Source organism: Anopheles gambiae, chromosome 2, assembly GCF_943734735.2.
Source record: "Anopheles gambiae chromosome 2, idAnoGambNW_F1_1, whole genome shotgun sequence".
Lineage (NCBI taxonomy): Eukaryota > Metazoa > Arthropoda > Insecta > Diptera > Culicidae > Anopheles > Anopheles gambiae.
Window position 1 is genome coordinate 101,727,099 of NC_064601.1, and position 27,410 is coordinate 101,754,508.

Consider the following 27,410-nt stretch of genomic DNA (forward strand, 5'->3'; position numbering starts at 1 on the left):
GCCGAACCGCCGCAGAGGAGAGTCCACGTCCCGTTCGATGGCCGTACGGGGCGATATCAATTGACACCGGGCGGCAGCGCAGTGTTTCGGTGTGGACTTTTGTGTGGCAGGCCAATGTCTTTTCCGCTACGGGAGTAGCAGGTACAAGGTGAAGGTTTCGATTGTTTGGTGAGAGGAGTGACAGGGGCTTAGTTTTCGCAGGAGTGCTGCATCGCTGAAGGTTCTTTGTGGAGATCATGGTGGTTCTTTGTAACAGGTCAGTTTGATTTTCCTTTTACATTCGTTGGATGAAAACGGAAATGAATGAATAGCTGCATGACACATTTTCGCCAAACGACAAATGATAAAAATACAGCAAAATATAGTAAGAACAAGTAACAACTTCCTCACTACAAGTAGTTTGTGGGAAAACTTACACAGTGAAAGTGTAAAATTAGAACAAAGTGAACTGAATCTAAAACACATTTAAACTTGTACGAATGAAAACGTTTTTTTTTTATTTATATTTTTTTATTCGAAAATAAATCGATATCGATAATCGAAGAAAGTTTGAAGGAAAATGACACATATAATTTGTTATCAAAATTCTTCTCTTTCAAGTATCTTCCTAGCAACACATGATAAATGAGCAAAATTTGTCATAATTAATCAATCAAAGGGTTAGTGAGACCTAGCTGTACTGTAATTCAACACGAAACGGTACATTTAAACTAAAACATCGCATGCTGGGGGGTTAGCAGCAGCCCTGAAACATCGCCCAAGCGGTTGGTATGACACATCAAACTTCAAACTTCAAATGAACGGTTTTAGATGAAAAATTTAAAAAGGCAGTTGAGCCACCGTAAACCTTTCGGCAAAACACCCAAATCAATTTTAGTTCAATATTGTCTAGAGAATGAGAATGGTTATGCAAAAATACAAGATGACAATTTATTGTTGAAAATTAGAAATGGCTAAAAATGAGCGATTTTTTTCTCATTTTTTCACTGGTACAACTTTTGCAAACGCTCTTAACATTATGTGTGCTAAGGAATTTATTACAGGGTTTTTCAGGGGTTCTCATAGTAGTGGGACACTTCCTTGACTCTTTCTTATTGGAAGTGAACTGCATTTGCTGGAAATTGGACTCTATGGCATCCTTTTTGGCCAGGTTCCTTGGGAATTCCTATTGCATTTGTCCAACAAGGGTGCTATAGAGTCCAATTCCCATTACATTAAGTTCATTTCACATAGCAAAGAGTCAATAAAGTGTTCCACAGCTATGAGAACTCCTGGAAAACCCTGTATTCCACTTACCACCAAATTGTTTGGCAAAATGTATTGTGTTAAGAGAAAAGGGTCCTCTGTATTTTGAGTCAGAATCGCGTGGAAACAGTTGGGTTTTGAAAAGATGTACAAAAAATCAGAGTCGCATGACAAATTTCATAATAAAATTCGAAACATTAAAGATTTTTCAAGCTATGGCTATAAACTAAACTCCCTTGTTTCTTCATTGTGTCTAATACTATTGGAGTGTATCTCACTTATATGAATCTAATAGGCTGAATTCTTCAATGTAAATAAATTTTCTTTCGCTCAACCAACATCAAAGACCAGTTTTTCTCATAATCACAGCGATACCTTTATTTGCTTCCAAATTTGGTCAAAAGTAACGCAATTTCCCCATCTAAATCCGCATCTTTCACCGAAAGAAAGATGTATCATTGTCCCGTTCACTGGTACGAATACATTTGTCTACATTTCGATACCGAAAATGCGCTTGGCAAGGTAGCGCGTCGCTTTGTCAGCTCGGCTCATTTTTCTCCACTCTTCCTCGTTCGGGTCAAAAGCGACGAAAAAAAAAACAAAAGCGTGATCTGGATTTTCTCCGGAGTGAACTCTTTCCTACAATTAATAGCTGCACTTAACACTTAACACTTAAACGCGGTAGGGTTGTTTGTTTTGTTGTTGTTGTTATAAATTAGCTAGCTCTCTAAAAGGGTTTCGGGCATGAAATCGTGTGAGTATTATGCTCCCCATGGTGTGTGTGTGTGTGTGATGGTCAGTGAAACCGTGGCCGACCGGTAATGACCGGCTTCCAGCTGTTCAGTGACGAGTGACTGTTCAGCCCAATCCGATCGATCTGCTCCTGCGTCACATCGGGCACTTCCTCCTCCTCGAAGAAATCGATGATCGGATGGTAGTTGTAGTTGATGCGCTGGTGCCCATTGGTCGACGTGACCGTGGTCGTGCTCGTACCGGCCGTGCTCGGTGGCTGTGGCTGGGTAGACAGCGGAACCGTCGGATTAACGGCCATCGAAGGTGTCGAAGGTTGTGATATACGGAATATGTGGGTCTGCTGTTGCTGCTGTTGCTGCTGCTGCTGCAACGTAGTAAGCGGCGGCTGGGCAGTAGTCTGCTGTCGACGGCGATGTTTTTCGATGATATTTTGCGCTTGCGTTTGGGGCAGCAGGTCCATCTTGCCCGGCGGCAGTACGGCAACCTGGTTGAGGCGCGAGTCCGTCTCGGCAATGCTCTGGTCGGCGTGATGCTGTACGGTGGCCGTCTTGCGCAACGGTCGCCGATTAGGTCCGGCGACGTTTCCCGCCCGCTTGAGCGTATTCTCGTTGGTGTAGTGAGGACCACGCTTGAACGGGATGCCGTACGCCAGATCGTTCGGTGGTGGGCTCAGATACGTGTCCAGGGTTGGTGGTGCGATAAAGTGTGGATGCTTCGGTTTGGAGATGGCCGGATGTTTCGGGGGCCGTTCGAATCGGGTTTTGCCCAGCCCGGCCCCAACCGGTCCTTGGGGTGGTGGTGGCTGCGGTGGAGGCACTGCAGGGAGATGTAGCGCACCCTCGTACTTTGGTGGTTTGATGCGCTGGAACCCGTTCGAGAACTGGTAGGCGATGTTATCTTCCGGCTCCTCCTCGTCGACCTGATCGAACTGGAGCGTCGAGTAGTGGCTGTGGTGGTGCTGCTGGTGGTGGTTGCTGTGCGTGTTGCGGATCAGGGTCGAGGCGGACTCGCTCGGGTCCTCGTGGATCTTCGACTTGAAGTCGCTGTTGTAGCTGGTGAGCGGTGGGAACGTTTCCCGGTAGCCGTCGATGTGGCAGGAGCAGCAGGTCGGCACTTTGAAGATGTCCACGTGCAGTCCCCGGGCGGCGTCCCAGCTCAGCAGGCGATGGTAGTTGTAGATCTGCACGCACCGCGACCGGAAGTTGTCCGTCAGGTAGGTGCACGAGTCTTGTGGTGTGCTGGAAGAAAACAACAACGATAACAAAAAAAACCGGAAACCAAGTGAGAGTGAATGAAGAGTTCGTACGCGTGTGGTCGTCACCATCGCTCTCGATTTACCTGCACTTCTCCAGCCGCAGCGTCTGCGTGTGTTCGCCCGTGTTGACGATGTACTTCCACTCCCCAGTTGCCGAGCGGGCCTTTTGCGGTCGGGCGTACCGGATGATGCTGGGGCACATGCTGCCACCGGACTTGGATGGGTCATCTTCTCGCTTTCTGTAACGTGCCACGCGCATAATTTGGCAGGTCAATAATGAAATCGAAATCGAAATCTTCTATACGGTAGTAGCAGCTTCGGCTGCTTTCTACTCGAAAGTCGGCTTACCTCAGCTTGGTGTTGATGCCCTGCGCTATCTCGTCCGGCTCGTACACGGTGCGGTCCTGGGCGTTCGCCTTGTCAATGTACTCGGCCAGCAGGGCCCCGATGGCGTGCCGGTGGCGCGTGATGCTGTACAAGATCTCGGAGCTGCAAAAGAACGGTTTGAGGAGGAAGAAGAAGAAGATGTCGCTCGATTAGCTGCGGGTGAAAGTTGTCCAGCAAAGCCTCGAAAGGGGTAAGCCGAGATCAAATTTTTCATTTTCCATTTGCATTTCCAAAATGGTTTTGACATTTGTTTACTTCGCTCGCAGATGCAGCAGGGAAATCAAGGGCTACTTAAATTGGTGACATTCTGTGACACCTGGCAGACGGTAAGTGTCATCTAGTCGACGATTGCTTCGATGGAATGGGTACGCGATTGCGAATGGAGCGCCGCCTGAAATCGCCATCGCCCAGAAGCTCGCCATACAGGAAGTGAGAGTTATTTTATTACAGTTGGTGCGAAAAACACGGGTGAAGGAATTAAAATTTCCACCGTAACGATCGCACTACACCCCATCCCGCCATGTAACATAAAACCAATCGAAAGCATCTCAATCAGGCAGGCAGCGCTGGACTTGTGCGAGCACATTCGCAACGGTGTTGGCGCATTTACAACCTCGTCGGGAGGATGTCGGTGCCGCTGCTGTTTGTGCCGGTAAGCAATTCTGTAATGCACCCACCATCATCAGAGCGTGCCGACACCATCGTCGAAGTGTGTTGCCTTCTATTTGTTTTAAATTTTTTACACTACCGCGCAATCTTTGCTGTACAGCAGCAGCGGCATGCGTGCAGGAGTCGAACGCGCAGATGTAAAACAATTATATTGGAACGAAGTGTAGCAACTGCCCAGCGTGGGGGCGGGTAAACAAAATGTTGTTAAAATAAACGGTGCTCGGTCGGTTTCTAATGTTGTTCCCAACCGACACACACACACACACACACACACATGTGGTATCCAATTCCGCATACGTTTCATCGCCCAAGCGGCGGCCCGATTGCGATCGAGGCTGGCTGGCTGTCATCATTATTATGCGTGTGCGTGATCGTCCATGTACGGTGGTTGGTAATGGGTTCGCATTGAGGGGGGTTTTTCCCCCCCTTCTTTGCGCCTGCAGAGGAACTACGAGAAAGTCCAGCAGTCGGAAGTAGTGGTGGGCCCTTTTTTGTTTTGTATTTTTACACTCACGCTCTTGGGAGGTGGAGGGTTCGATGTCACGTTTAAAATGCAACGAATCGTTAGATCATACGCTGATACGTTTCAGGGGGTGTTTGAAGGCATTTTGATGTTGGGATGTTGGGAAGGGTGAAAGAGGGAAATAGTGCCTTAAAGAGCATTTGGTGTTCAGTTTTTGTTTTGTTTTCTACGTTCGAGCCTATTCCTAGGTTTATGGGCTCTTTCCGATGTGCAACATACTTCCAATACAAAAATATATTCTGTAAACTCTGAGTTATAGAGTTAATACGTTCCCAAGATGTCGGAGTACCTAGAATATCTGCTTAGGTTGAATTACTTTAGTAGGAGATGATGGTTGTATATCATGCTTAATCTATTCACCATAATTTATGCACCGTAAACCTGCATGTTTTAGTTTAATATAATAATATTCAAGTTACATTTAAAAGGGAATTCATTCAAGGTCTCAAATTGGAGCTATATGGTTCAACAGCTGAAAAATTCAAATAAGAAACGCCGCGTATCTTCGAATTCGCGTAAGTCGAGAACCAGATTCTAACACGGGAACTGATGAAATAAAGCAAATTTACCGTTAATAGTAACGACAATGCATTTAAATTTTTAGATACTTTATCATAAATCTGCTTAATTCTAATTTAATGGTTTCAAATCTCCAACAACCAAGAATCTCAAAAAAATGAATGGTGTTTTATGATCCTCCAAGCGTGTGAATTAGTGGTGTTAAAAACGGGTCTTTTTGAAGATCAGCTCAGCTACGGTTCATTCATAAAGGTGATCCGGATCATTTGAGCGGATCAATCATTCAATCGTTCGTTCTCTGCTATACCTGTCAGTTGATGCCAAATCGGCAGTTATAGAGAAAGTGAACATCTCAGGGCTCTTCCAAGGTTTTTCGGTTGTTTCCCAATTTTTTTCTGGATGGTTCCCATAGTTTTTAGCTCGTTCTTATAATTTATTGAGCGTTACCCACATTATTTTAAATTGAATTGTATTGATGTCCAATAGGACGATACCAAAATTATGCGGAAACTATACAACAATATATGGAAAACGGTGAATACATCTACACGATTAGCGCAAATTGTATATGGAATTGACACCTTGCACGCAGATTTCTCTATATGATTGCACATTGTGAACAAATGTGCTATTCGTGTATAAATGCCTTAAAAGTCATGGGTGGTCTAATTTAAAGCATGAGTCAGATCGGAGCGGTGTGGCCAGGCATTCCAGTTTTGGTATAAAGAATCACATACGTGTAAGATATGTCTGATCTGCTATTTGAAGAGAGAAGAATGGTGATCCGAAAATGATACCGGCTCACTTGCTGATTTGGCGCATGCGAGCAATCGCCTTTGTTTCTCTAAGGGAACTAGAGATCCGGATCTTAAAAAACTGATGCATGTTTCACTCGCTCCGGATCTGATCTTACTCCGGAATCCGGATCTGATCTTACATCACTAGTGTGAACTAATGTACTAGTACTTTCTGAGCACAATTTAACGCCAAATATGAATTAAAGACATGGATATACAGTTCAAATTTACTAGAACAGGGTTAATTCTATGTTTTTCTGAAAGAAAGCCTATCTGAATGAGTATGTAATTACAAAGAGCACATTAAAGTGTACATGGCATTACTCTAAATGTTTGTGCAGGTTTGTTGTTTGGTTTGCTTATACAGATACTGAGTATTGGAACTGAACATTCATCTGTTGTTTAAAAGGTGCCATATTTTTAATTCTTCTGAAACACAGCAGGAACAGGGTTGTTAACCAAATGAAACTTCATGTTTTTTTTTAAAGGATGAATCGTTCAGTATCGGGGCATTTCCCAAGCTTTGCTTTAATTGGATCAACCCCATGATATAACTCAAATCGCACAAACACTACGTTAGCGATCATTATCAAACATCAGGTTACATCAGGTAGAATATTCCAGAATCATTCATCTGATCTTATGATTCATTCAATCTTCCCGTACATTCTACAAAGATTCGCACTGGAAAGAAGAAACTCACACGCACGCACTCAAACCCCCAGGATGACGTACGTGCATTCCGAGATGAAAAATTCCAACCGTTTGACGTGCTGGCAGTAGCAGCAGTCTAATATGTTGAGACGCATCTCCAACACGCAGCTAAGCGCTTATGCAATAAAATGCAGTGCAATCGGCTGTTTTCGTTATTTCCGTTGCGCGGTTACTCATCATCTCCCATCTATCTAGCCCTAATTGATCCGATGGGGTTGCTTCTTCGAAGTAAATCAAGATCGATCGAATTAATCAGCGTGTTTTCCGTTTCATTTTCCACAAAAAAGCGCTATGTCCGTTCATCATTAGTTCGTACGAAGAAGGGATAACTTACACCAAGATGGAGAAAGTTAAGAAAAAAAGCGTAAACTAACGGCAGTCCGTGTGCTACAACATCATGGCCCTGCTTCTGCCAATGGGTATAAATGACCTCCCATCATCAACGCAAAACAACAAAGCTGCGCTTGCGGAAATTATCGCTCACTCGCGGCCAAACGTTCGGTTGCGTACCCGCGTACGATAACGCTAATACCACAGCGGCGCATCGATGGCTTAGGCGCAACGGCTTTTGCGCAACAAACAACGAACATTCCGCTGCAAAGCGTACCACCCCACCAGACATGGTGCAAACAATCGATCGCTTCTTGGTGCGGATCACACATATCAGATCAAGGAGGGAGAGCATCCGAGTAACTCCATGATCGATCGGTTTCGGGAGGTTTTCGGTTACGCATCGTCGCGCCGTAATGGCGCATCAAGCGAGATCTGTCGACGTTTCCGGTCGATCAAACCGTTAATATGCGAATGCTCGTCACGTTCGTCGTACCTCAGAATGCCGTGCCGCGTGTCTGTGTGTGTGTGCATTCAACACCTTGTTTCGTGGCGGGGGGGATGGGAGAAATGAGATCAAAGGCAAACCAATGTTCACGTTCGATTGGGTGAGATGCGCTTGGCTTCGGCTATTAAAGACTTTCTCCTATCATTCGATTGTTTTACAACTGTTTCACCCTCGCCGGGCAGAGCGCCGCGATCTCGCGTGCTGGTGTGATCGAGTTTCTACTACACGTGATCTTTAAAGCTTGTGCAGATGAGGCGGGGTGTAGTTGAAGCGACAGCTCAGGTTCACTTACGTGGGATAGTTGGCGACCCGGATGCAAACACCGCCCGAGAAGTGCTCACACTTTTCACTCGGCTGCAGCGTGTGCAGTGCCGGCGGCCGCTGCCGGCCTCCGATGAGCTTCTCCGCCACTGGGCCACCACCGTCAGCCGATGTGCCATTGCCAGGCAGGGTGGATGCCGCACCACCGTACGCATCCACCTCCGTTCCGTTCAGCCCGGCGAAGGCTAGATCTTCGATTTCCTCCAGCGTTAGTTTGTGCTCCTCGGTGACGCTGGTGGGCGCTGCTTCCGGGCGGGCCGTACTCGCAGGGAGTACGCTGACCGCGTTCGAGGACACTGGGCGCGACTGTTTGGGTGACACTTTGGGCAGGGTGACTGGGATTGGACCGTCCGATGCCATCGCGAGCTGATCCCGCTGGCTGCCGGTTGCGTTGAACGCGGTCATGTTGAGCTTACGCTCGTGGTACGTCATACGATCGTCTGAACGTTTGTCGTGCGTTTGCTGTACGTTGAAGCGGGGCAGTGCTTGGACGAGCTTCTCGAAGAAGGGCTGTGGTTCACTACGGGCTGAACGGCCGACTGTCTCTTCCTGGGTGGCGTTGTTGGCTGTCGATTCTGTGGCGATGATCTTAACTTCAGCCGTATCCTGATCGTCAACCATCAACCGTCCATCCTTGAGGTCGGCGGCGGGCGGTGCAGCATCATTCATACGAAACCCATGGGGCTCGGAGCGAATGCTGAAGCTACGGCGAAGCAGATGATTGGACAGGACACCTTCATCCTCCACCAGCGCCTTATCGGCCTGGTCCAGCTGCTCTTGCTGATCGTGCAGCAGGCTCTCCTTCTTTGCCACCGTGCGGATCATGTTGGCAATGTCGTAGACGAGCGGTAGAATCAGCTCTGGCCGGTTACCGAACATCGATTTGACCTGCAAAAACAAAAAAGTGGAAAAGAAATGGACGGTAAAACAGCAGCCGGTAATGGTTTCGACCCACATCCCCGAGCGACTCCCGTAAACGCACGCAGCCGTGTTCTAGGTTGTAGAATGTAGGCTGCAGTTGTTATTTCCAATCAACGGAATTTACCGAATTTGAGCACTAGGCCAGAGCAGTTAATAATAAACAAAAAAATATTGTGGAAGAAACCCCCGGTGAAGAAAGAACATCCCGATTCCGGTTCTTTTATGTGTGGCACAAGCGTGGAATTCCGCACAAATACTGAGGTGCCGGTTTTACCGTTGGAGCAGGTGGAGCCGCGCGCGTGCGCCTTTTTTGTGTGTGGTTTGCCTGTTGCCTACTCGCCTCTATCGGTGCCTGTGGTTTGTTAATTTGCAAAACCATCAGCCTTCATTCCGTTCGTTCCGTTTATGCCATTTTTTGTAGCCCTCACTCTACTGTGGCTTCAGCGAATGAATATTCAACGTACGGAGTAGCTCCTCGCGGGAGCTTCACAGAACATTAATGATGCGCGCTTGTACCTCTGCCGCTTCCCTGGTGGGCGTGCGCTTTTGAATGTTTTTATTTGGGAGGAATTTGCTACGGTGGGCGATGAATGTTTGATTTTTCGGAGGCTATTATTTGTGGATGAGTTTTCGTATTACAAACTCGAATTCAATTACGAGGTGTGTCAATGGCGATGAATTGAATGATCGGTTTGGCTAAATTGTGAAGAAGTACAGTTAGGATCCGAGCAAGATGGTTAAGGTCACGCAGCTTTAGTAGTTAGAATGCATGTTAAGTTATGCTTAAGATTCTCCTTAAACGAGTTGGGTCTGTTTGCGTAAGTTTGAAATAAAGATTTTGTCAGTAAATGCTCCAATCCGGACTTATACACAGTACCTGAATGATGTTAGTCACATTAAAAAGTCTATAAAGAGACCATCGTTTCCGCATAGGTCGTAGACAATGAAATTAGGGAGACTTTGTCCGTAATCAGTTGATGGAAATAACTTTGGAAAAAATGAAAACTTCACGAGAGTTTAAAATGAAGTAAGAATTGCTCATCTTAATTGTCCCAGGCAACTTAACTTGGTGCATATTTAAATATATCAGGAAGTATAAAAGACATTGCAGGCTTCTCCAGCTAGTCAACAAATGAATGACATCAACTGTAAATATCTATTAGAAACGTTCTCAAATGTACTTGTCAACATTTAGATTTGCATTTATATTATCATATGAAATATAGAGGTCGAAGAACGACTTCCAACCAGCAAACTTCACTTGTATATTGAAGTTCGTTTCTATATGTTCATCTCTTTATTCTTCTCAGTGTCATATTTATGCTTAGATATTCCATCCAATATTTGATCTTACTAGAAACGGTGTAATTAGCTTGATAACACTGACAATGGCATCCTTTTTTTTCCTTGCATCTAGCTAAAGCACAGTTTAAGACTAAATAAAATATAGATTTTATAATTTATTCATTGTTCATAGCAAAAACTTCCATATTTGTTCTACATAACGTATATTACTGGATAGTTAAGAGTAGAATTTCCAGAATCAAGAGGATAGGTTAAGTCATGAGGATAACAACACAGCATTAGTTGAACAAACATAAACAAATATTCTTAAAATTGGTAAGATCAGAAGATCGTGCAGAAGATCATGTAGCATATTCTACGAGTAATAAACGAGTAAAACCAAGATTAGATCTTCGTAGAGGCACGCAAATGGATGAACAATATCTTATTTACAAGCTACCAATACGTCCAATTGAAGGGTAATTTAGTATACTTCTACTTGTCCTGTTTGAGGACCAAATCTGCCAAGAAATGGGGAAATGAATAGGGAAGAAATCGACAGCTTCTACAGCGCCTATATTCTCTCCGTGTGGCCAAATGCCTTGCCAAAGATCTCATATCATAACCTCCGTCGCTAAGAGCAACTTCGATCATCGATCAAAATACGAGTTAATTCACGTCGTCGGCGCGCTGTGAGCTGATTAATATTGGCATGTAATTTCCTGTACCATATGCAGTCCGGTACAATAAACAATGCTTCTCCCAAAATACTATTGCGTAAGGAAATGTATTACGGTGCATTCGCAACCACAACATACTCAAGCACACGCGCTGATAGCATTCTTATCCTTATCATGCCGGTCTATTAATCTACTGCCACAAATTACCGCCGCTACCGGTATATCTAATCAGCCGAAGCTACGGTCTGGTGTGGTGCAATACCGACCCGCCAAAAACAATCAGTGCATCCTCCTGTGTTGGGTTGTGTCGTATCCCCCCCTTACAAAACAACAGGAAGGACGGACGTTTCGTAACCAGCGTGCGTGATTTAAGCACAATCACTGCCGACTGCTATCAACGGTTGACAGACGGAAGGAGATTTGCAAGATAAAAGGAATGTAATCCGTTTCCTTCGTTGATTGGTATTGGTTGGTATGGGTTATCAAAAGAGGAAAAAAGCCGGGCAGCAAACGATAAGACGACGTCCCGATCGAATGCTGGCAGGTTTCGCGCTTTAGTATCAATCTAGCGTTCGGTAGCAATGCAGTGGACAGCGTTTGTACTTTGTTTGGCAGTTGGTAAGTTCCTCGGGCAGTACTCTAAACGATCCGCATGATGTGACCTTTCATTTGAATGTCTTTTCTTCCCCTCTCGCTCTGCCAGCCCTCCCGTGCATTCGGGGAGATAATGTCGAGTCGGAGGATCGCTCACCTCGACTGATCGGCGGTACGAACGCACCCTGGGGCCAGTTTCCGTCGGCCGTCTCGATTAACACCACCTTCAATGTACACTGCGGCGGTGCAGTTGTCGACCGCCAGCACGTCCTTACCGCGGCTCAGTGCGTGTTCAATGCCAACCTGCGGCTGGTCGACCCGTACTGGATCACAGTCCGAGCCGGTGACATTGCGCTGGCCCCGGTCGGTGCCCGCCGTCAGACGCGCAAGGTGTCGCACATCTTCGTCCACCCGCAGTTTAACATTCGCACGCTCGAGCACGATGTGGCGGTGCTGAGGTTGGACCGTCCGTACGACCTACCGTCCAACACGATCAATCTGGCTAATAGGACGCGCCGGATCGTACCGAACGGTGCCATCTGTCAGTTTGCTGGGTGGGGTGCAACGACGGCTGCCCTTAATGCGCCGGTCAACGTGCTGCAACGCTTCCTGCCGATGACGGTGAACGATCGCGATATGTGCAATCAGGCCAACATGCATGCCGGTCGGATGCTGGAAAGCCATCTCTGTGCAGGCAACACGGGCGGATCGAACAATGCTGCCCCGTGCAACGGAAATGCCGGTACTGGGCTGTACTGTGAGCGGGCGCTGGTTGGTACGCTGTCGTTTGGATTGAACTGTGGTGCTGCCAACAATCCGCCCGTGTTTACGCAGGTGCGATTCTACAACGATTGGATTGAACGGCAGTTTAACCAGACGCAGGGACAGCCGGCCGGATGGACACCGGCAGTGTTGTAATGGGTGGGGACTCAAGAGATTAATAAAGAGGCAAACAGGCTGAAGATCGTTTGTGTAGCGTTTTTTTCATGGGAGATCTCTGTTGGAGTTGGAGATGCAAAGTGATCTTCAAGAGAAATCATTAAACGATTGTCAACGAAAGAGATGACCTTAACAATGATCCTAGGTCCTAGACCTTAGATCTTTTTTGGAATAATTTAGGTCCTTAGCTCCAAAGTTATTGTGTGGAAACCGATTGTTTAAAGCCAAAACACATGGAAGTCTCTCAGCGAAGAACCTCAAAGGAGTGTGCAGCTTAGAGAGGCATTATTCGTTGGTAAAGCAGCAAAACGTGTTGCTATGGAGTATCCAAGAGATCAAATGATGAAATATGAGCTGCTTTGATCGGTTCTCGTAACATATTTGTTTGATCCTTCATCTAAGAAACTTTGGCTAGTCAAATCGCAAATACTACGTGGGAAACTGCACCGTTGGAAGATATTCAAATTGAAGAGACGTGTGAACGTCAGAGAAACCGTTAATCTTCCAGAGACTTTTAGTTGAGGAGGCACAATCTATGTCTACTCCTAAGCTGAATTTTTGATCTTGTGTCAAATATAAGACTTATTACAAGATCTTTCCCTAATGCAGAGTAATTCCCAACAAGATTGCTTTACAGTTTAAACTCTTTCGCTTTATTCTCCAAAATGCTTTCCAAAATCACAAACACTTACATCACCGGAATCGGCGAAGTTCCCCCGAGCGGAATATCCTGCCGCGAGAACTGCTCCCGAATCCAGGGCAGATAGTACCGGATCTGCGTGTACACGCCCGGATTGTTCGCCTGTCCGCAGCCCAGCCCCGTCGACAGAATGCCGGCGAGACGACCCTCGCAGAACAGTCCCGTACCGAGATTGCTGGCACAAACGCCCGGCCCCGCATTCGTCGCCCCGGCACACACCATCGACTCGCGAATGTTGCCCAAATGTACCGCCAGCCCATTGCACGTGTCACGGTTCAGGATGGGAGCGTTGATGAACTGCTGCACCGGTGTGGCCGTTCCGTTGTTCCAGCCCACCACCTGGCACGGTTGGCCGTCGAATGCGATCTCCTCGTAGAACTGGGCAAAGTCCACGTTCGGCACCGGCACGACCGGGAAGAAGAAGTTGGAGCTCGTGCGCAGCACCGCAATGTTGTGCTCGAACGTGAACGGATTGTACTGCGGGTGGACGTACACGGCAGTGATGCCGATGCGCGGTGCGCCGAAGTTGAGCTGCAGCATACCGGACAGGATGTTGAGCTGGTTCGCGAAGAGCAGCGTGTTCTGGGGCGTAAGTACGCAGCGAGCGGCGGTAAGCACGTGGTTCTCGTTCAGGATAACGCCACCGCAGAAGGCGTTGTTTGGTGGGGCTGGTAGCCCCACGGCAACGATCGAGGGAAACTGTCCATTGACGGCATTGGTGCCACCGGCAATGAACGGTAGGAAGGGTTCGTAGCCTTCCTCTTGTTCGGCAAGCGTGTACCGCTGGCCGCTGACGGTGGTGGTGAGCAGAAGGGCTTAAACAAGAGAGACAATTCGTTGGAGATCGATGCGCGTTTGATACTGAAAGCGTTGGACGAGAACCTACCTAGCGCCAATAGGGAGTACACGGTGGTATGTTTCATGATTGCGATGCGCTGCGAACGGACACTTGCAAGACACTGGGCTAGAAAGCCTTCCAACGTTACTGTAAACTCCCGATTGCAATCGTACTATCACAAGATATCGATCCCCGCGTGGTGAACTTCAGGGAAATGAAATTCTGAGGAGGAGTCTGTCGGAAGTCGCCGGGAATTGAGATTAAGGTGTCTATTATCTCGCCGCCGCTTGCAGACTTCGCTCGAGCAGCCCAAATACCTCGATAAGATAACCTGATTTATGTGTCAGTGTAATCAGTGATTCATGGACCTGTGTCATTGCCTACGTCCGTTGGCTTGCTTAAACGTAGAACTCCCCGTCCAGCGGTCAGTAAACGTTCAGCATCGGCACCGAACGGACCAAAAGACGAAATGGCAAAGTTTGCACTAGTGTTAGCGTTCTTGGCGCTGCTCGGCAGCACCCAGGCCCTGCCCGCGGACGAGGCGGGCCCACGCGTCACGGGCGGTACGGCCACCCTGCTCGGCCAGTACCCGTCGGCGGTCATCATCGAGACGCCGTACATCCCCCAGAACTGCATGGGTACGGTGGTGAACCGGCAGCACGTGCTGACCGCGGCCAGCTGCGTCATGAACCCGACCACCTTCGTGATGATCAACCCGTTCTGGCTGCGCGTCATCGCCGGCGACATTAACATCGTGCCGGTGTCGACGAGGCGCGAGGTGCGCCAGGTGATCCGCAGCTACGTCCACCCGAACTACAACCGGCTGACGGACGGGAACAATCTGGCGGTGCTGCGCGTGGATGTGCCGTTCCCCGAGTTCCACAACACGATCGAGCCGGCGCTGCTGAATGCGCGCATCCTGGCGGACAACACGCAGTGTGTGTTTGCGGGCTGGGGCGCCACCCAGAACCAGGTGACGGCGGTCGTGCGTCCGAATCAGTTTGTCGTTACGCAGCCCATCCTGGCGACGGTTTCGTGCAATGCGGCGAACGTGCACAACAACCGGGTGCAGCAGACGATGATCTGTGCCGGTGCACTTGCCCAGAGCCAGAATGCGGTGTGTCGCGGTAATATGGGCGGTGGGCTGTACTGCAATGGGCGGCTGACCGGTGTGCTGGCGTTCGGCATGGGATGCGGTGTCGCCAATCAGCCGGGCGTGTACATGGACGTGCGGCAGTACACTCAGTGGATCGAGACGCAGTTTACGCGCACGGACAATCCGCCACCGGGCTGGACTCCGCCGCAGCCATTGTAAAGCGGGGGGGATGGGGATTTGATGTTCGAATAAAACTGTTGCTCGTTTGATCGTTGGAAAAGGGTATTTTGGGGTGTATGTGTTTTCATGAGCATAAAGTAGCGGATAGTAATCTAGCATTGGGGTCCTTTCCGTTTTAAGTTGGTAGGCTGAAATTTCAGCCTGTCAGCTGTTTGCATTGCATAGCAGTTTTCGAGCAGCCATCTAAGTGTGTATAATATACAGGTGGGCTTATCCCAAGGTGTATGAATTTAGATGACTAATTTTCATCACTTCTGTTTCTGAATTAAGATTTTAAGAGTGTTTTGTGTATTTGTCAAGCCTCCAGGAAGCTTGTTTGAACAAAAAAAATCACTCATCTTGTACAAAAGTGTTATTCAAATTAAGTTACAAAAAACATGCTATGAGATCACCTGGACTCTATACACTTTGATTCTGGATTCCATCATCGGATTTTTTGAATGCACCTTGAGACAAATGTAAACACCACCTTGTTTTGCCATTTTTCGAGCATGTAGTCGAATCTAATTCTAGCTTTGAGCCTAGAATAATCTAGACTGAAAATTGTTGGCTAGTTTTGTATGTGGTGTTTTATGGAGTGTTTGCATGATTTCAGCCTCTAACTGTCAATCTCCATACAAAAAACTGACTAGAATCGTGAAGGGCCCCGGTGATATTCTCAGTGCATTATACGCTTGCTGTACGGGGTTGTTAGTTAAAGCCATCCTTACAACATCCCACTGATGTCCTTGCGGAACGATGCGCATGCGAATGGGAGCCTCCTCAATGGAGTTCTTCCAAGCAACTACGTTCTGAAGGGGTTCGGTTAGTTGTGAAGATCGAATGCATTGAAAATCAAAATATTATCGAAATCAAAATAGCAATTGAAAATCTATTGATTGATTGATTTGATTTTGCTTGCTACTTACGCGGACGTTAGCGACATTGTTAGCGTTTGGAAAACGTCGGTAATTTTAATGACCAAAGATATGCGCTGCAGTGCGAGTCTGTCCAGTGATGACTGGATTGATAGTGGAAAGATCGCCTCCAACGTCTTGCACTAAACAGGCCGGATAAATACTAGCCGCTCCATCGGTCAACACGCGTCAAAACGTGCTTCGCGTTGATCACCGTGCCAATGCATTGTAGAAGGCGCCGAGTACTCACAAACACTACCGAAGGATATTCACCAAATTCTACGTTCCGAACAACGCTTTGAGCCAAACTACCTACACTATCCAAATATGGCTTCCCTAGCACGAACTGCTTCAGCAATGAGGGTGCGCTTTCAAATCAAATTGACACATTCAGTAATTTGTATAGTTATTTATTATTCAACGTTATCTAAACGCCATTTGGACTCCATCCTTCCGGCATCGGTTGAGTACGAATAAGCTGCTGTTGTATCCAGTGCGTGAAAAACCGTACTTGGTTGAAATGAAATTCTCGTGTTTGATCATTAGAAACAACGGTGGCCGCAATAGCCGTCAACTCTCCATCGCAGAACATCGAATCACCTTGCAACAGGCTGTCACTGATGGTGATGGGTTCAGTGCATATGTTGCTTTCTTCTCGAAATATATCTAAACAACAACTATCGCAAAGATTTCGGTTGCGAATCTGCACATTGTAGGCTTGCAGAACGGGGCTGCCAGTTAAAGTCGTTCTCACAACATCACACTGATGCCCTTGCGGTACGATGCGCATCCGAATGTGTGCCTCCTCAATGCCGTTGCTCGGCAGGTGAAAGGGCTCGGCAAGCTGTGAAGATGGGGCATAGATTGTTCAACATAATCTCACTTGCACACTTCTGTTTGCTTGGTACTTACACGAATGATAGCCACATTGTTATCGTTGGTACGAGGGCGGAAGTGTTCGTGCACGAAAATGTGCTGCGCCACGCGAGTCTGCTGAGTGACGACCGGATTGGGAACGGACAGATCTCCTCCAACGACTTGCACTAAAAGGGCCGGATAAATTCTAGCCGCTCCGTCGGTCATGACGCAGGTACCGGACGTCAAGACGTGATTGGCGTTGATCACCGTGCCCATGCATCGCTGATGGCGCGGAGTACTGACAAACACTACCGAAGGGTATTCACCAAATCCTACGTTCCGAACTACGGTCTCGGTTTGAGCTTGGCAGCCAAGTATGGCTCCAAGCAGAACAATCGATGTGATCACTGCTTTTCCCATGATGTCGACACTGTTTGACTACGGTCGTCGGACTGAAGTGAATTCGGACAATCGAGCGTTTCTTTAACTGCTTGAACGCACATAACTGTAGCCAAAAAGTGAAACACTTTATCATAAATGTTCCATGTCAGGTGCGCTAATCCCAACTGTTCGGTTGTATCGAGCGATAAGGTTAGACGTAGTTCATAGTCTGATATCGTATTCTAACGAATAGGAACAACAAAGTTTGAGGAACGAAACACAAAAAAATGTCTGACTTTGTGCATTTCGAGTCAGATATCATCTAATCACTAAAACATCACACGATAATGTTACTTTTCCCCTTTGGCATATGGAACTCGAGCACGAACGCGGAGCCAAAGCACTTGATCAATGTGGGACAATTTTGCTAGTAAACCGTGCAAGGCAAAAAACAGCTTTATTGTATCTAAAACTTCATCCTCTGCTCCTGCTAGTACTCTACCGGATTCCACCCGCCCGGCATCGGTTGGGTACGATTCAGCTGCATGTGTATCCAGTGCAGGTAGAACCGCACCTGGGTGGATACCAGATTCGGTTGACTCTGCGGCTGCGGCTGCGGCTGCCCGGTCACCGGAGGAAGAAACACGTACGACTGAATCGATGTCAGCTCACCGTCACAGAACATCGGATCGCCCTGCACGACACCGATCGTGGTGGTTGTGTACGTGCAGAGCGAGTTTTCCTCGAGCGTGAACTCGGTGCGCCGTTCCGCCGCACACACATCCCGGTTGCGGATGTTCACGTTGAACGCCTGCTGGCGCGGTATTTCCTGGCTGGGGTTACCCTCCGTGCCGGGTGCCCTGTACCAGGTCACCACATCGCACGGATGTTGCTCGGGCACGATGCGCATCCGTATCACGGCCTCCTCGATCGCATTGCTCGGCAGGTGGAAGGGTTCGGCAAGCTGTGCGGCGAGAAGAGCGACAGAGAGCTACATTGATCGACGCCGATCACACTCACTGCCTGGCACTACTTACACGAATAATGGCAAGATTGTTCTCGTACGTATGCGGTCGGTAGTCTTCGTGCACAAAGATGTGTTGCCCGGTGCGCGTCTGCCGGGTGATCGCGGCCGGCGTCACACTAATGTCACCGCCAATCACGCGCACCAGCCGGGCCGGAAAGATGCGCATCCGATCGTAGCTAAGCACGCAGAAGGCGGACGTCAGCACGTGGTTGCTGTTGATGACCGTGCCGAGGCAGAACTGATTTTCGCGCGGCGTTTTCACCCGCACCACCGAGGGAAACTCGCCCCAGATAGTGTCGCGGAGCAGGGTTGGCGTTTGGGCCTGGCTGCCAATGAGGCCCACCAGCAGGCAGAGAAGCACACACTTTGCCATGTTGGACGCGGTCGACGGTCACGGACAAACTGAAACGTTCCGCACCAATCGACTGCCCTTGGAAGGTGAGCTGTGCCGGGAAGACTACGACTACCTTGGGCATGCCAAGGGTGAAAAAATCGGCGTACATTACTTTCATTACCAGCTGATAAGCTACACCGACAAACACATGTGTAATGCACTGGGGACTGCCGGGTGCTCCTTCCACTGCACCGAAAATCCCGATTAAGCATGCGGTATTAGCGAATATTTCACCACACCACAATGTGTGGCAAATGAATCAGAAAGGTGATGTGTGTATTTTTTTGAGTGTGCATTACGGTAGAAATACGGCATCATGTCAGACAGATAATAGATTGTAAATCTTCAGAGAAGCAGAAGGATTTTGAGACTTAAAATTTGGTAAATTGATAAGTACATAAAGTATTGTGATGTTTTAAATATTAAACAAAATTGATTCTTTATTAATATAAAGGAATCAACAGAAAGATAGAGCACAATGCAGAGTCATCGGCTAGAATTAAACAGTAAAATGATTCAAATACAATCGTATCGCTTGGAGGAAGTTCGTAGACTTTAATTTCGACGAGTCTTCTTGGACAAAAAAGCATCCTACTGACAAGGAGAGGAAGTTCGTTAAAAGAACCATATTTATGGTTCTTCGATTGCAAAATATGTATATAATGGTTTGTTTCCTATCCGATTCTAAGGTTGAGTAGCTATTTGATCACTTTTGCGTACCAAAATTAATGCAAATCTAACATCTCCTCAAGCAATTCAAAGCATTTATTATTTGGAAATAATGGAAATTGCATCCCAATCGACGTAATAAACGAATAATATATAACCTTATTCGATAAGGCATTTAACGAAGGTAACATTTTGGAAAGGACACCAGAATAATGAAGAGTGGCGTTCGGAAATCATTCTTATTAGACGATGAGGACAAGTGCATTAACCGATTGGGATCATGTGGCCACAATCCAGTGTAGTTTAGACCCGATGCTGAGATGTAACATCAATGTCTCGTTTGAACCTTGTCGCATGGTGGCGAAATAAGTGCAAATGATTGCAGGAAGAGTGGTCAATTTCCGTTAGTTGACGGTGCTAATCATTGCCAAACGCATTTACACACATTGATGAATAATTTAAGCTCTATACAATTTCCATCCATTCCCAAACGAACGAATGACACGGATTGTTCGTAAATTTCATTTTTGTCTAAAAGCCAAGCGCTTACTTATTGCATCAAACTAAAGGTAGGAATACTAGTCCTGCAATGTACACCTCTTTTTCCTAGCCTTCTGCTCCACTAAAAATACCGTCAGTGCAAAGCCCCTCAATGATTCATTCTTAGTTATCACAAAAAGCAAAGATAACATCCCATTCCCACCATTACGCTGCAAAACTTTGCGGTTCATCCCTTTTGACTCACCTGCTCCAGCGACAGTGTGTGGCCGTCGCGCGAGTTGACCTGCGCCGTTATCAGCGCGGCCAGTGTCGACTTTTGCGTCTTGGACATCACCTTCAGCAGCGGCAGCACCTCGCCAAACTTCCGCTGGAACTCCCGGTTGGCGAACGCTTTCAGCATGATGCGCTTCATCCGCTCCGCCTTCCGCTGGAAGTCCATGGCCGGACCCTGCTCGACAAAGTCGACATCGTCTATCACCTCGAAGCTCGTATCGTCGTCCTCCATCAGGAACGGTTCGCTCGCATCCAGCGGGCCGGCGTCCGGCGCAGACGGTGGTGGTGGTTTAGCGTAGCTGATGATTTTGTGCGACGGTTGCATCTGCTGATCGGTCCCGTCGTTCACGTAGTAGTACTCGTCGTCCGCCTCGTCCTTGCCATCGTCCAGCTCGAAGTCGGGCAGGCCGGAGTCGGTGGACGCGAGTGCGGCACGGTTGTGATGGAGCAGTACACTTGCCCAAAGGACAACGACCACCAGCGTTAGCTTAACGCGAGATTGCATGATGTGGTGATGGTGGTACGTGGTTTTCACTAGCACTGCACTGCAGTTTCCGTATGTTCTGTCTAATTGTTGTTTGCTGTTGGCTCACTTATCGATGCACCGAACGGTCACGCGAGGTGTTTGAACAGCCGACACATGCTCGCAAACGAGCGGTTCACGAAACTTTATGTTCACTTTTGCGGTGTGCTGTATCAGGATGCTTAAAGAGATGTTTATGTTAAGCAGGTGAGTGTAGATCTTCTACAAGAAGGTCTTTAATATTTAATTTACCGCAGAAAATATTCAACAAGCTTTACCAGTGAACACCGATAGGTGTAGATAGACGGAACATACAACAAATAACTTAGATAGATTCGAGGCGGAGTACACTTCGAAAGACGAACTAATGCAGTTAACTGTCGGCAACAAAAGCTCATTGACTTCTTGTCGTCAAAGGTGAAATGTATCTCTATTAACAAATATTACATTCACTAGGCAAAACTAACAGCACTTTTAGATGATATGCAATTTCTGGAAAAAAAACGTCAGAAAAACCCACAACAATCCTAGCCGTAATTCATTTGCTGTCAGATATTCGCAGTACTTCAGATAGTTGTTAACCAATATTAAAAACAATCCTTTACGTCCTTAGAAACCAAAGATCACAACAAAAAGGCCTGGTTCTGGCAATTATTCTTTGTTGAGTGTTGAAGAATAAGTTCAAGATAACCTGGCTGGGCCAATGAGTGACCTAGAAGAAGGAGCAACCGATCATCCGATCACAAGGTACTCCAATAAGTTGAACATTGGACATATTCAAAAGGGGCATACATACAATAGCGTTTGAGCACCAAATGATGTTAAAATATCTTAAAGGATTCCGCACAACATACAAAAAACATTATATTATCCTGAAAAATGCTTTAAGTATTTTGGACAAAATTGTAGAATCTGATTATTTGTCATAGTTGGTGTCGTAGGATAAAGTCATATGTTTTGTTCAATCAGTTAAATCTGCGAGGAAGTACAGGTCATAGAGAACTATTCCATTAAGTAGATGCTAAACAAATTTAGAACAATTACTGTTGTTGTGTCGTAATAGGATATTATCAAGTAACTCAAATTTGTCCAATCATATCCTTAAGTTCTTATCATGTTTTCTAACATCGTTTGCAACGGACACGAGGGCAATGGATGTTTTGAAACAGTGATGGGGCTTTTACCTAAGTTACACAGGCAACACACGTCGTTGATCAAAGACTGTCTTGCTCTTCTTTTTCTTATTATTATTATTAATATTCATCCCATTAATCTTACTTGGTCTAGGCCTACACTAGTTGCACTAATGGGCTCAAGGCTATCAGTGACTTAATCACTTTACCCATACAGTAGAGTAGTCCGTCCTGTCTTTATCTCCTGTAATGGTCTTGATTACAGATTGGAAAGCAGCAGGATACGATATTAATAACACGATTAGTTGCAAGTGAGATATGGCAAGATCAAAATAGTCACTTCATAAACGCACTTTCCGTGTATGATCCCACCTGCTATCAACCTGTAAAAGCCCCCAATAGATAAAAGTGTTTTCACGTTCGTTGCTTCTGTGGCGTTATTTACTTTGTGTGAAGCATGACTGAAGTTTTCTCCACTATCGTTGGAGCTCCAATTATTCATACCCAGGTCCTGGCTAGAGTCAACTTTCATCACCTCGCAAGACCCAGTTCCGTCGGTAGGCGGAATTGGTTCACCGTAATCCCACTCCCAATTAGCCCCCCGCTCTGAGCAACAAACTCAATCAAGTTCGATCAACGGAGCAGTCTGCCAGCGGAAGCAGTCACACTTTCGATTCCAGTATCGTGGCACAGTGATTTGTCACACGCATCCTATTACCCGAGATACCGCGAGATGGTTGGCAAAAACGTAGACGAAGCAGGTTGGGCGTACTGTCATGACACTACGTTGTTGCTGGCCGTTACAAACTGTGGCCAAGCTTAACAGTTTTCCCGCAGTTCTCCCCCCCCCCCCCCAGGAGATCAAGCGAAACCTAACCTACCCCACACGAAACCACACCCGTCCGTTGCGTTCCCCTTGCCCGCCGACGGCAATCGTATCGTTGACATTTGCCTGTGCCTTTTGGTGGCTTTCTAATTGACGCACGCAAAGTCTGCCGGGCGTTGGTTTGGTTTTGCCTGGTACATGTGTTTTGCGGTTCCAGTCGGTTGATTTATTTTACAGGAAGTTATCTACCGCTGGAAAGCAGGCCCAGGATCGGTGCGAAAAACTGGATCGATGATTGGAAAGCGAACCCTGCGGGCAGTGCGGTGGAAGGCAGGTTTGGTACGGCCCGTGCGTACCACTTTAATGTTTGTGTTGGGGTTTTTTTTTTAGTACGATCGTAAAATGAAAATTACTCGCACTCAAATGGATAGTAAGGGCACATTTTCTGTAACATGCTGACAACAACAATTTTCTGGACGCACTGGATCTAGTTTGAAGATACTAGGGGCGACACCGTCGGTCCGCTATCATCACCCGCCGCCAGAAGCGCGCGTTACACAAACGTCGAATACACTCTTCCGGGCATGCCGGTTTTTCTTCTTCTTCTTCTCTTCCTCTCTATTTGCTTTCTGCACACGTCTCGGGTAAAGGGGAGGTTTTTGGGGCCTCCTACCGAAATTGAAGCGCCCGGAATGGAATCGAAAATTATGCGCCCGGCCAGTGTTGGTTGCGCAGTTTACGAGCGCCACAAGGTGCGCCAACCGTACGTGCAGTGGTGCAGAAGTACTTCCTGCTACTCTTGCCAGTGTTGGTGCTTTGCCGAGGCACCCAGTACACGCGGGCAGGTAATTCCCGCATTAGGATTGGGTAATTTCACGTTGGCTCAGTTCTGATCGTGAGCGGTGAAGGAGCAGCAGCGCACAAAGATACGGCGACCGCGCTTGATATGCAAGTGCTTCCTTTACGTGAGCACGTTACGTACGGTTTTTAAGGTGCCTGTCGGGCGGACGGTGTACGCTGGCAACGCAGGCTCGACAGCGCTTGGGTAACGGGGAGAGACAAGTGGGATTTGTTAAACGCACCGGCCTTCTTCCTGCATCCTCTCGAGCGGGTCCGTTACGCGCTGGTTGGCTTGGGCCCGTTTTGCCCCGGTGAAAACTCGCCCTGGCTGTCGATTGCAGGTCAGGGTGCATTGGGTGAGGTTGTTTTTTGCCGAAGAAGGTTAAACCTTGGGCGGGTGTACCGAGAAAGAAAGGTGTTGCTCAAGATTTTAGCGTTTTGGAAGAGCGATAGCGGCGAAACACTGAAGTACTGATGCGATTGAAATGTGTTATGTGAGCGCTCTTTAACTGATGTTTTGTTTTTGTTTTGTTTTTGAATGTTTTATCATGATCATGATGCTCTGCTGAGATTGGAACTAAAATTTGGACAGCTGGTGTTTGTTTGCCAATTTCTGAGGTTTCAATTTAGCCTAGTGCTTTCTGTGTTTTATCGAAAAGAGTTAGAAAATGTGTTGTAAGCTAGTGACTTGATTTGAGGTGAACTTAATTTTCGATCTATTTTAATGCAGTTGGAATTCAGTCCACTTGACCACTTACTGCTTAAAAAGGTTTTCAACAAGCAGGAATGTAAAAAAGTTGGTTTTTCAATCCAATCTAAGCATATGTTTGTATAAAAGTCCCAACAAAAATTGTCAAAAATCTTATCCAAAGACTGTCTGTGAATTCAGATTGTGATGTCTCGTTAATTAACAATGTCTTCAAGATTAATTGTTTCTTTAAGCTCAACACTTTAACGGTCCCATCAAAGCTACACATGCGATTTGGCTACATAGGTCAATCAAGCATACATGGTTCCTGGTTTAGACCCAGCAACATGTTTAATTACATTTTCTGAGTTGAATTTTTCTTTAAGCTGTATGCCCCATGTGATCATTTTTGTGAGACTTCTCTGTAAAGGATGCATTTTCATTAAAGTTTGAAAATGTTCAACGAGCGTTAAGATTTCAATTTTATTATATTACAATGATTGTTGAACTGATCAATAATCATTATGAGTAATGAACAGTAATGCATTAACGTTTTTCGATAAAATGCATCATGAAATTCAATAGCTACCTAAGTCTTAGTACATTGTGTGCTATTTTCTTCCCAAAAAATGTATTTATTTAAAATAAAAATGGTCTTACAAATCTTTCTGTATCATCTGTAGCATCATCATCATCCAAATTTGCCGTCAAAACATTATCATCAACGCAAACATGGGCGCCGATCCGGATCCAACATCTCACTCTCCGTACCGTCCACCATCGCTTATCATCATCATCATCATCATTAGTTGCAGAATGTTAGCCATCAGTGAGCCTTTTTATTTAACAACCCTTGCGCGCAACAAATGGCGCCTCTTGCACGTTGCAATTTGTCATGAGAATTAAACACACAAACCGAGAGAGAGAGAGAGAAAAAAGATCAACCCCTTTAGCACGGGCATTAGAAATGGTTTGCTCGGGGGAAACAGAAAAGGGAAAAGCTCACCATGATCACCATGATGTACGAGAAGGGTTAGAGTAAGGGGGTTTCCGTCCCCCCTGCACCGTGTTGTGCGGCTTCTACCACGGGAAATAGCGCCATTTGCCCTCCGCACAGCATGGATGAACTAGCAGCACACGCATAATAGCATCCGAACCGAAGAAAGGTTGGAGAAAAAAACAACAACACCCTTTTCAATCCAATGGCAATAAACGCGAAGTGCAATGAACTTGAAAAATGCTAACCACCGGTTCAGTTCACCTGTTGCCTGCCCCCTCCCCCCCACTCTCCTGTCTCCCACGGACGGTACCAAGTCGAGTGCAAGGTGAATCGTGCTGACAGTGGCCACAATCACACACACACACATAAACCGTTCCCAGGAAGGTGAAAAAGTGGTGAAAGAAACATGCGCGGTCGCCTCAAGACGAAACGCAAGATTTGAACGGGAAATTAAGACACGAACCGACACAAAACACGGCAGTTTACTAGCTGGCTGGCGAGTACGGTTGGGCGATCGCGGCTGGCTGTTTGACCGGCTCTGCTTCGCTCGCGTGGTTCCTAGCGCGGGCGCGTACGAAGGGTTTTTTTTGGCAGGCAATCAGATTAAATGATATTTACGTTTGCTAGCCTGCACCACGAAAAAAATATGTTCGCATCGGTGTTTGAAACGATAATGAACGGGTTGTTTTGTGTGTGTACTAATATGTAGTGCTTCCGCTGCCTTCAAATCAAACGCTTGTTGAGGCTGATGGGTGAACGATGTAATGTAATTATTTAACGATTTGTTGTAAGATGATTGCCACCCAAGGTTTGTAATATAGTTGAATCAATCAATTAGCAAATCAACAGTTTGATATTCTGCTGGAAACGATATTAAACGTTTGAAAAGATCATTGAAATCAATTTGGAAATGCGTCGTTTGAAAGCTTTTTGATCAAATAATGTTCAGTTCATTTCAAAATTATTGTTACTAATAATTCTCGGTCCCAAAGATAAATAATAAACTACACCAAATAAGCAGTTGTGTGCAATGTCCCATCTTGATCATCCTTTTCCATGTGTAACGCTTGCATCGCAGTAACATCTAACGGCCAAACCTTCGTGCTTGACCCACCCGCCCATTGACACATTTCCCAGCCCGAAATTTTCCGATCCGATCGTCATCCGGTCCATTTCGTCCGGTGGCTCAAACGTGGTGAATTACGGGTTTTTGCTGCTAACGTGCACGTGTCTTTCGCTCGTTGCTTCCGGCCCGGTCCACCACAAGTGCCACCGCACCTTCACTTTGCCATATTGCCGGGAGTGGAAAAACAAACGAACGGGTGTTGGAGAAGCAACGAAATGAAGGAAAGCAAAAAAAAAAACAACCACAGCTCCCTTCCAACGACTCCAAATTGGCACAGTTTTGCTTTGATTAACCTCATTTCATTGCCTGCACCTGTGGGTGACCGTGACGTTGTTTGAGGGGGAATAGCAGGAAGACGGGAAGAATGAGAGGCGATCACTATTGGTGAATTGTCGTAAAGGAAAGAGGCATCACTGTTTGATTTGTTTTTCGTAGCAAGATGGAGGAACAGGGGGAAAAAAGCTCCTGCTTGATTCGTTTTTGTACAGAAGCTGATCAACTGATCGTACGATGCACTTGCTCACACACAGACACATGCAGATACTGAAACGCAATCGAACAAAACACAGCACTAACAAGCAACTTGCAACGGGAAATCTGGGAAGCGTTAAAACACCTGCCAGCTGGTGCGCATCCCTTATGCACCTCCAATTACGCGGCCGTCCCCATTCGGGCGTGAAATATTAACGAGTCGTTCTTAAGCCTCGGCGAAGTAATACACTACAATGCCTGGTGCTAGGTGAATATCTCGATTGTTTGACGTAAATGTTGGTTGGCTTGTTGAACAAAGCAATGAAACAATATTTAACCTCTTTATGCGTTTTAAAACAACCAATCACTGTCACAACACAAGAAAAGAAACTAAGCTTCAACCACACAGAAAGCGCAAAGGAAAGCGCACACGAAACTACGCACGCAACGCGACCGTACGGTTGAAAGTCTCGCACCAGATTAACCCTCGC

At 46.7% G+C, this 27,410-nt stretch overlaps 6 protein-coding genes across 6 annotated transcripts; 2 read left to right on the top strand and 4 right to left on the bottom strand.

Annotated features, from left to right (window-relative positions):
- Positions 1–1,596: 1,596 nt before the first annotated feature.
- Positions 1,597–27,410, bottom strand: LOC3290180 (neurotrophin 1). Its single transcript, XM_557166.5, has 6 exons — positions 27,258–27,410; positions 20,284–21,003; positions 7,993–8,909; positions 3,602–3,742; positions 3,337–3,492; positions 1,597–3,236 (listed from the first exon to the last, which is right to left on the bottom strand). The coding sequence occupies exons 2-6, from the start codon at positions 20,815–20,817 to the stop codon at positions 2,042–2,044; spliced, it is 2,943 nt and encodes a 980-aa protein (XP_557166.4). The 5' UTR covers positions 20,818–21,003; positions 27,258–27,410; the 3' UTR covers positions 1,597–2,041.
- Positions 11,412–12,462, top strand: LOC5667297 (transmembrane protease serine 11D). The gene is made up of 2 exons (XM_001688833.2): positions 11,412–11,524; positions 11,610–12,462. Exons 1-2 carry the CDS (start codon positions 11,488–11,490, stop codon positions 12,416–12,418), a joined length of 846 nt encoding a protein of 281 aa, XP_001688885.2. The 5' UTR covers positions 11,412–11,487; the 3' UTR covers positions 12,419–12,462.
- On the bottom strand, positions 13,070–14,155 carry LOC1277090 (trypsin). The gene is made up of 2 exons (XM_316523.5): positions 14,026–14,155; positions 13,070–13,954 (listed from the first exon to the last, which is right to left on the bottom strand). Exons 1-2 carry the CDS (start codon positions 14,060–14,062, stop codon positions 13,128–13,130), a joined length of 864 nt encoding a protein of 287 aa, XP_316523.5. The 5' UTR covers positions 14,063–14,155; the 3' UTR covers positions 13,070–13,127.
- On the top strand, positions 14,395–15,353 carry LOC1277089 (serine protease 1). Its single transcript, XM_316522.5, has one exon. The coding sequence runs from the start codon at positions 14,447–14,449 to the stop codon at positions 15,290–15,292; it is 846 nt and encodes a 281-aa protein (XP_316522.5). The 5' UTR covers positions 14,395–14,446; the 3' UTR covers positions 15,293–15,353.
- LOC5667298 (uncharacterized) lies at positions 16,604–17,695 on the bottom strand. The gene is made up of 2 exons (XM_001688834.2): positions 17,122–17,695; positions 16,604–17,053 (listed from the first exon to the last, which is right to left on the bottom strand). Exons 1-2 carry the CDS (start codon positions 17,485–17,487, stop codon positions 16,637–16,639), a joined length of 783 nt encoding a protein of 260 aa, XP_001688886.1. The 5' UTR covers positions 17,488–17,695; the 3' UTR covers positions 16,604–16,636.
- Positions 17,871–18,934, bottom strand: LOC3290176 (coagulation factor X). The gene is made up of 2 exons (XM_557171.3): positions 18,486–18,934; positions 17,871–18,412 (listed from the first exon to the last, which is right to left on the bottom strand). The coding sequence occupies exons 1-2, from the start codon at positions 18,846–18,848 to the stop codon at positions 17,939–17,941; spliced, it is 837 nt and encodes a 278-aa protein (XP_557171.3). The 5' UTR covers positions 18,849–18,934; the 3' UTR covers positions 17,871–17,938.

What these genes read in the sequence shown, in the direction of transcription:
- LOC1277089 (XM_316522.5), top strand. Translation starts at nt 14,447, where the DNA reads ATGGCAAAGTTTGCACTAGTGTTAGCGTTCTTGGCGCTGCTCGGCAGC.
- LOC3290176 (XM_557171.3), bottom strand. Translation starts at nt 18,848, where the DNA reads ATGGCAAAGTGTGTGCTTCTCTGCCTGCTGGTGGGCCTCATTGGCAGC. An exon ending in ACAATCTTGCCATTATTCGT is followed by an intron (nt 18,413 to 18,485) that starts GTAAGTAGTGCC and finishes CTCGCCGCACAG; the next exon opens with CTTGCCGAACCCTTCCACCT.
- LOC1277090 (XM_316523.5), bottom strand. Translation starts at nt 14,062, where the DNA reads ATGAAACATACCACCGTGTACTCCCTATTGGCGCTAG. An exon ending in GTACTCCCTATTGGCGCTAG is followed by an intron (nt 13,955 to 14,025) that starts GTAGGTTCTCGT and finishes CTCTTGTTTAAG; the next exon opens with CCCTTCTGCTCACCACCACC.
- LOC3290180 (XM_557166.5), bottom strand. Translation starts at nt 20,817, where the DNA reads ATGCAATCTCGCGTTAAGCTAACGCTGGTGGTCGTTGTCCTTTGGGCA. An exon ending in CGGGTCGCCAACTATCCCAC is followed by an intron (nt 3,743 to 7,992) that starts GTAAGTGAACCT and finishes GTTCTTTTGCAG; the next exon opens with CTCCGAGATCTTGTACAGCA. An exon ending in GGCATCAACACCAAGCTGAG is followed by an intron (nt 3,493 to 3,601) that starts GTAAGCCGACTT and finishes GGCACGTTACAG; the next exon opens with AAAGCGAGAAGATGACCCAT.
- LOC5667297 (XM_001688833.2), top strand. Translation starts at nt 11,488, where the DNA reads ATGCAGTGGACAGCGTTTGTACTTTGTTTGGCAGTTG. An exon ending in TGTACTTTGTTTGGCAGTTG is followed by an intron (nt 11,525 to 11,609) that starts GTAAGTTCCTCG and finishes TCGCTCTGCCAG; the next exon opens with CCCTCCCGTGCATTCGGGGA.
- LOC5667298 (XM_001688834.2), bottom strand. Translation starts at nt 17,487, where the DNA reads ATGGGAAAAGCAGTGATCACATCGATTGTTCTGCTTGGAGCCATACTT. An exon ending in ACAATGTGGCTATCATTCGT is followed by an intron (nt 17,054 to 17,121) that starts GTAAGTACCAAG and finishes CCATCTTCACAG; the next exon opens with CTTGCCGAGCCCTTTCACCT.